Source organism: Anopheles funestus, chromosome 2RL (genome assembly GCF_943734845.2).
Source record: "Anopheles funestus chromosome 2RL, idAnoFuneDA-416_04, whole genome shotgun sequence".
Taxonomy (NCBI): Eukaryota; Metazoa; Arthropoda; class Insecta; order Diptera; family Culicidae; genus Anopheles; species Anopheles funestus.
In genome coordinates, this window is record NC_064598.1 from 34,103,983 (window position 1) to 34,112,476 (window position 8,494).

General features: G+C 43.4%; 1 protein-coding gene across 1 annotated transcript; it reads right to left on the reverse strand.

Annotated features, from left to right (window-relative positions):
- Nucleotides 1-1,418: 1,418 nt before the first annotated feature.
- LOC125765618 (uncharacterized) lies at nt 1,419-6,635 on the reverse strand. The gene has a single exon (XM_049430951.1). It carries the CDS (start codon nt 6,633-6,635, stop codon nt 1,419-1,421), a length of 5,217 nt encoding a protein of 1,738 aa, XP_049286908.1.
- Nucleotides 6,636-8,494: the final 1,859 nt, after the last annotated feature.

Below are 8,494 nucleotides of genomic sequence, written 5' to 3' on the forward strand. Positions count from 1 at the left end.
CCAACGAATCGCCAATCTTTAACCTGTGGTCGATAGATGGCACCAATGGCTACATTTTCTTCTTGGACGGCCATGTCCTCAGATGTCTGTGCAAGAAGTTATACGAGAATCCAAGTTCCTTACCCTGTTTGAGAAAATGTAAAATTTTCCTCATTTTTCCACCAAATTTTGCCTATAACTCGGTCGGTATCCAACGGATCGCCAATCTTTAACCTGTGGTCGATAGATGGCACCAATGGCTACATTTTCTTCTTGGACGGCCATGCCCTCAGATGTCTGTGCCAGAAGTTATTCGAGGAACCAAGTTCCTTACCCTGTTTGAGAAAATGTAAAATTTTCCTCATTTTTCTGCAATTCAGCAAATTTTTTAAATGTGATATATTTTATTGCGAATTTGTTGCAATAAGTTTCTTTTCACTCAAATAATGCTTTAAATTAAAAAAAGAATAAAAAATCAGAAAAAAAATTCAAAAAAATTTTCCACTTGAAAATTTCATAAGGGGTACCCCTTACGTTTTTTTTGAGAAATTTTGCAAAAAAAATAAAATTGATTTATTTTAATGCCAATTGGTTGAAAAATGTTTCTTTTCACTCAAATAATGCTTTAAATAAAAAACAGAATAAAAAATTATAAAAAAAATACAAAATTAGAAAAATTAGAAAATTTCATAAAGCTCATTTTTGCGCCAAGTTTTGCCTATAACTCGGTCGGTATCCAACGAATCGCCAATCTTCAACCTGTGGTCGATAGATGGCACCAATGGCTACATTTTCTTCTTGGACGGCCATGTCCTCAGATGTCTGTGCAAGAAGTTATACGAGAAACCAAGTTCCTTACCCTGTTTGAGAAAATGTAAAATTTTCCTCATTTTTCCACCAAATTTTGCCTATAACTCGGTCGGTATCCAACGGATCGCCAATCTTTAACCTGTGGTCGATAGATGGCACCAATGGCTACATTTTCTTCTTGGACGGCCATGCCCTCAGATGTCTGTGCCAGAAGTTATTCGAGGAACCAAGTTCCTTACCCTGTTTGAGAAAATGTAAAATTTTCCTCATTTTTCTGCAATTCAGCAAAATTTTTAAATGTGATATATTTTATTGCGAATTTGTTGCAATAAGTTTCTGTTCGCGCGCTACTCGCGGAACGCTTTATTGCGAGAAATTTGGTTTACAATTTGGGACGTGAATTTTTTGCTCCTACGTTGTGTTTCGCTTGTAATGAACTGACGCTATTACAACAGCGCGATGGCGCTGGTCCTGAACTGTGTTTTCGCCTCGCGCTAAACTATTTTCGCCTCTGTCAAACTTCGTTTTTGTCCTGTCATTCAGTGTTGGCAAACAACACTTTTGTTCTGCGCGAACATACTCCCCGGCCTTGACTTAATGTCAATACTTATTACATGTGCTTCGAATCTTCACTCAGACAATGCCATCGGTAATATTGCTATCTTAGTGATAGGTCTAACGATTTCTCCGCGTGCGGTGCGCAATGTTACTACCCGCGTCATTTTATCAGCACCGGTGTGCAGCTTCACGATTCGGGCTAACGGCCAGCGCGTAGTTGGTAGCAAATCATCCATCAGAATGACCATCCTACCCGGTACTAAATCGTCGTTACGTGCTGCGATTCTCGTGTCCTTTTGTAACTCCTGCAAGTATTCCATCCTCCAATGCTTCCAGAATTGCTGTACTATCACTTGTTGTTTTTGCAGCTCGCTCAGTCCGTATGGCTTTAAGTTCGTGTAATTCGGCTCCGGTACGGATAACAATGACGATCCAATGAGGAAATGTGCCGGGGTTAACGCTGCTAGATCGTTGGGATCTTCCGACATCGGCAGCAGCGGACGAGAGTTCATGACTGCTTCGATTTGGTGTAGCACCGTGCAATAACCTTCGAAGCTTAGCTTGGTGTTGCCTAGTTGTCGATACAGATGCCGTTTTGCCGTTTTCACCGCCGCCTCCCATAGCCCACCAAAATGTGGCGCCTTGGGTGGTGTAAGATGCCAAGTTATTCCGCTCTCGGCACAGTTTGCAGCTATGAGGCTCTGCTTCTGCTCATCCCGGAACATTTCAAACAGCTCTATCAGCTCGTTTTTGGCACCCTCAAAGTTCCTCCCGTTGTCGGAATGCAGGTGGGCAGGCAAACCTCGCCGAGACGTAAATCGATGAAGTGCAGCCATGAATCCGTTCGTAGTTAGATCGCTTACAAGCTCCAGATGAACGGCCTTCGTTGCAAAACACACGAATACGCACAAGTACGCCTTCAGTGATCCTGCTCTCTTATGCACGGGCTTCAGGTACAGTGGTCCTGCGTAATCGACACCAGTTACCGAAAACGGTCGACTAGGAGTTGTTCGGGATGTGGGCAGCTGCCCGATTTGTTGCTGTGCCAGTGTTGGTTGCAACCGTGCGCAACGGAAACAATGTCGCACTATTCCTTTTACCAAGTGTCTTCCATCCAGTGGCCAATATTTTTCACGTAAGTGCGATAGGAGTAATCTTCCTCCACCATGTATCAGATTCACATGTAAATGCTCTCCTATTCGTAGTGCAAGCGGATGCTTTTTTGGCAGCAATACTGGATGCTTGGCCTGATAAGGGAGTTGAGACAGTTTCAGTCGTCCTCCAACTCGCAATAGTTCATCCTCATCAAGGAAAGGGTTTAGTCTTCTTAACGGTGAGTTTTTTGCTAACTGCTTTCCTTTTTTCAGCAGTGTTATTTCAGCGTTGAATGCATCTTGCTGAGCCAATCTCGCAAGATCGATTTCTGCCTTCTGCAGCAAATCTGGTGACAAATGTCCATTCAACCGCTCTTCCATGTTGGACGCGTTGGTTCGAGTCTTCTCTTTTAGGTTCAATATAAACCTCCGACATTGTGCAATTACTCGTACCAATCTTCTAAAGGACGAATAACGCTCGAACCAAGGGTGCACTGGTATTGTTGTCGTCATAGTGGCTGTAGTTAGTCGCTTTTCCATTTCTGCCTCACATGTTTGAGGTGGATTCGATGTTGGCCACGTGTGCTTCGGTGATACCAACCAAGTGGGACCATTACGCCATAGTTTGCTCTCAACGAACTCCGGAACAGACATGCCACGCGAAACCAGATCCGCTGGGTTTTCCGAGCCCGCTATATGCCTCCAAACTCCGTCACGAGTGAAATGCTGTATTTCGGCTACTCGATTAGCCACGTACGTTTTCCATGCGTTCGGTTGTGAAGCGATCCATTGCAACGTGATGCTTGAGTCCGACCAGAACCATGACTTAACGACGTCAATGCGAAGTGCTTTCTGGACTCGATCATGCAAATGTGCGCCCAAAACAGCTGCATTCAACTCCAAACGCGGTAAGGTTAATCGCTTCAGAGGTGCTACGCGAGATTTGGAAGCCAATAACGATACGCTAACGTTTCCCTTTTCGTCTTTACAGCGTGCGTAAATACATGCACCATACGCAGCTTCCGAGGCATCGCTGAAAGTGTGAAGTTCGACTACGGCATTCGGCAAAAACGCGTATCGTTCAAGCGCATATCCTTCTAACAACGGTATTTGCCTAGCGAACTGATTCCACCTAACTCTCACTGGTTCCTCTAAGGGTTCGTCCCATCCGCACGATACTTGCCACAAGTGTTGCATAAGGATTTTGCCGGTGATCACTACTGGTGCTATGATCCCTAGCGGATCGAATAAACGCGCTATATCCGACAACATACTGCGCTTAGTTGGCTGACTACTATGCGACATCTGAAACGCACCGAAACACAACACATCAAGCTCTGGTTTCCAGGCGATCCCGAGAGCTTTAACCGTTTCATGTGGCATAAATTCCCTGACAGATTGCGTTCCTATGAGCTCTTCTGACAGCCCTTCGAGCACTTCTAAATGGTTAGACGTCCACTTACGCAAATCGAAACCTCCCTTGGACATAAGCTCACCGAGTTCTTTACGCAGTTTTACGGCCTCATCAACGTTACTAGCACCGCCGATAAGGTCATCGACGTAAAAGCTTCTCCGGATAGCGGTTTCGGCCAATGGGTAAGCTTTTCCTTCATCGTCGGCAAGTTGCAGCAGCGTACGGGTTGCCAAAAACGAAGATGGAGACAGCCCGTATGTTACGGTGGAAAGCTCATACGTGTCCAGTGGTGCATCGCTGCCCCATCTAAAAAATACTCGAAGAAAACAACGATCATCTTTATGTACCATTACCTGCCTGTACATTTTGGCGATATCTCCAACCAATGCTACTCGATAAGTCCTGAACCGCAGTATGATGTTCAGCAGGTCGTCTTGCACGACGGGTCCAGTGCACAGTGCATCGTTGAGAGAGTGCCCCGTTGATGTTTTTGCCGATCCATCAAAAACCACTCGCAGCTTAGTCGTGGCGCTCGATTCTTTGAAGAACGCATGATGTGGCAGGTAATATACAGTTGCTGGCTGCTCTTGTTTCTTCTTGGTACGCTCCATGTGTCCCAGCTCTAGGTATTCGCGCACAAATTGATGGTACCCTTCTTTCAGGCGGACATCACGATGAAATCGTTTCTCCAACTGCGCAAATCGTTTCATCGCACATTCCTTCGATGCGCCTAACATTGCATCGAATCCGGGTTTCTTGGGCAGGCGCACGATGTATCTACCGCTGGAGTCTCTGGTCGTGGTTTGTTTGTAGAACTCTTCACAATAGCTCTCTTCTGTCGAGTAAGAATGATTTAGGCACAATTCTTCACTCTTCCAGAAACGCTCCAACTGCTGTTCAAGGGAAACCATACACGCGGCAACAGTAATCGCTGGTCCTAAGGTTTCGCATGATGAAGCAGCACCCGTTACCACCCATCCAAAGACGCTGTCCAGCATCACAGGAAAATCGTCACCTCTTTGTAATCGATTTGTCGATGTAAACAGCGTGTGGTAATGTTTAGCGCCAATGATTAGATCGATCGGCTGTGCTGTGTGGAACGTGGGGTCCGCCAAGATTATTCCACTAGGAATATTCCACGCAGAGATGTCGACACTACGCGACGGCAGATTGGACAACATTTTGTCCATGACAAGAAAATCCACACGAGCCGCGTAATCACTGCTCCTGGAACGTATTTCTGCTGATACGCTCTCTTTCACTGCGATGGCTGCACCTCCAGCACCCTCCAGTGAAATGCTTACTGTCGACCTTCGCAAGTTAAGCATGCGTGCCAATCGACTTGTCATTATGTTCGGCTGGGAGGCGCTATCCAAAAGGGCACGAACATGGTGCGGCTGTCCAAAAGCGTCCAACACGCTAACTAATGCCGTTTGCAAAAACACCATATCGTGCGCAGTTGCACCTGCAGCAGCCACTAAACTCTGCTGCGTCCTGGACACTTCTGGTGTCGCTGATCCACTGGCATACGCTCCTGCTGCAGGCTGGGGCGGCGTGGTTTTCGACGGAATCGCAGAAGTGTTAGAACGCTCACTAGGGGGGTCAGCGTGCAACAAGGAATGATGGCGCTGACCGCATTGCCGGCATCTGCCTCTAGCCGTACACTCTCGAGCAAAATGGTTTTGCTTCAGACAATTGTTGCAAAGCCGAGACGCTTGCACCAATCTCTTCCGGTTCACGATGGGCATCTCATGAAACCGGGGACACATGGCCACTCCATGGTCCTGCTTGCATATCACACAGCCATTCGTTCTGGTGGTCGCTGAGAAGGTAGCCATTCTTGCGCAAGCGGTACGCCGCGATGGCTGTCGCTGGGATGATATGGCTGCGGCCTGCTCTTGCGTCACCATTAGCGATTCTAACATGCGCATTCTCCTGCGCAGAAATTCCACTAAGGAATCGTAATCTGGATTGTCAGCTGTGGTCGCAAAATTCTCCCATTCACGCAAGGTTTCCATCGGCAATTTTGTGGTAAGTAGATGTTCCAGTAATCCGCCCCAATGCTGGATTGGCTCTCCGAGCTGCCCCAGCGTTTTCTTATGACGCTCGAATTCATCCACCATCATGTGAAGCGTTATGGCTGTCTCTTCCATTATCGCAGGGGTGGCGAACAATGCCGCAAAATGCCGACGCTTCAACAGATATTCATTTGAATACCGTTGCACCACTGAATCCCACGCTAAATCGTAATTGTCGGCGCTGAGCGATATGGATTCTATGATTTGCGCGGCTTCACCTTTTAGCGCGGCCCTTAGATAATGAAATTTCTGTATTTTGGGTACCTCCGTGTTGTCGTGTATCAAGCCTTCATAGGTGTTCCGGAACGGCAGCCACTGCATAAAATCACCACTAAACTCCGGTAGGGATATCGTCGGGAGTTTCAAACCCGTTAATGCTTTAGCGGCTCTGGTTGCCGGTTCGATGACACTACTAACGGCGGGCACTTTATTTTCTAATTCCGACTGCACTCTAAAACAAATGTCCTCGTATTCAGCTCGCGTTTCCTGGTTGCAGACCACTGCACTTTCTTCGGTTGCACTCTCTTCAAGCTGCAACTGCACTTCGTCAAGATCGGACCACAACGTTTTAAACCGTTCCAATCTCAACGCCACTTGAGCGACATCGCGCTCTTCCACAAAATCCTTTACGAACTTCTCATAGCGTCCTAGCGACACCATCAAGGAGCGACGCTTCAACGACCACTTTACTTGCTCGGACATCGCGAAGAAAAAATGTTCCTTAATTCGTTAAAAATTCACGTTTCACACTAGGAATTTCTCGTCTTATCAATCCTGGTCACGGCACCATATGTTCGCGCGCTACTCGCGGAACGCTTTATTGCGAGAAATTTGGTTTACAATTTGGGACGTGAATTTTTTGCTCCTACGTTGTGTTTCGCTTGTAATGAACTGACGCTATTACAACAGCGCGATGGCGCTGGTCCTGAACTGTGTTTTCGCCTCGCGCTAAACTATTTTCGCCTCTGTCAAACTTCGTTTTTGTCCTGTCATTCAGTGTTGGCAAACAACACTTTTGTTCTGCGCGAACAGTTTCTTTTCACTCAAATAATGCTTTAAATTAAAAAAAGAATAAAAAATCAGAAAAAAAATCAAAAAAATTTTCCACTTGAAAGTTTCATAAAGGGTACCCCTTACGTTTTTTTTGAGAAATTTTGCAAAAAAAAATAAAATTGATTTATTTTAATGCCAATTGGTTGAGAAATGTTTCTTTTCACTCAAATAATGCTTTAAATAAAAAACAGAATAAAAAATTATAAAAAAAATACAAAATTAGAAAAATTAGAAAATTTCATAAAGCTCATTTTTGCGCCAAGTTTTGCCTATAACTCGGTCGGTATCAAACGAATCGCCATTCTTTAACCTGTGGTCGATAGATGGCACCAATGGCTACATTTTCTTCTTGGACGGCCATGCCCTCAGATGTCTGTGCCAGAAGTTATTCGAGGAACCAAGTTCCTTACCCTGTTTGATAAAATGTAAAATTTTCCTCATTTTTCTGCAATTCAGCAAATTTTTTAAATGTGATATATTTTATTGCGAATTTGTTGCAATAAGTTTCTTTTCACTCAAATAATGCTTTAAATTAAAAAAAGAATGAAAAATCAGAAAAAAAATTCAAAAAATTTTCCATTTGAAAATTTCATAAGGGGTACCCATTAGGTTTTTTTTGAGGAATTTTGCAAAAAAAAATAAAATTGATTTATTTTAATGCCAATTGGTTGAAAAATGTTTCTTTTCACTCAAATAATGCTTTAAATAAAAAACAGAATAAAAAATTATAAAAAAATACAAAATTAAAAAAATTAGAAAATTTCATAAAGCTCATTTTTGCACCAAGTTTTGCCTATAACTCGGTCGGTATCCAACGAATCGCCAATCTTTAACCTGTGGTCGATAGATGGCACCAATGGTTACATTTTCTTCTTGGACGGCCATGTCCTCAGATGTCTGTGCAAGAAATTATACGAGAAACCAAGTTCCTTACCCTGTTTGAGAAAATGTAAAATTTTCCTCATTTTTCCACCAAATTTTGCCTATAACTCGGTCGGTATCCAACGGATCGCCAATCTTTAACCTGTGGTCGATAGATGGCACCAATGGCTACATTTTCTTCTTGGACGGCCATGCCCTCAGATGTCTGTGCCAGAAGTTATTCGAGGAACCAAGTTCCTTATCCTGTTTGAGAAAATGTAAAATTTTCCTCATTTTTCTGCAATTCAGCAAATTTTTTAAATGTGATATATTTTATTGCGAATTTGTTGCAATAAGTTTCTTTTCACTCAAATAATGCTTTAAATTAAAAAAAGAATAAAAAATCAGAAAAAAAATTCAAAAAAATTTTCCACTTGAAAATTTCATAAGGGGTACCCCTTACGTTTTTTTGAGAAATTTTGCAAAAAAAATTAAATTGATTTATTTGAATGCCAATTGGTTGAAAAATGTTTCTTTTCACTCAAATAATGCTTTAAATAAAAAACAGAATAAAAAATTATAAAAAAAATACAAAATTAGAAAAATTAGAAAATTTCATAAAGCTCATTTTTCCACCAAATTTTGCC

Coding starts and splice junctions, on each gene's coding strand:
- LOC125765618 (XM_049430951.1), bottom strand. CDS start 6,635: ATGTCCGAGCAAGTAAAGTGGTCGTTGAAGCGTCGCTCCTTGATGGTG.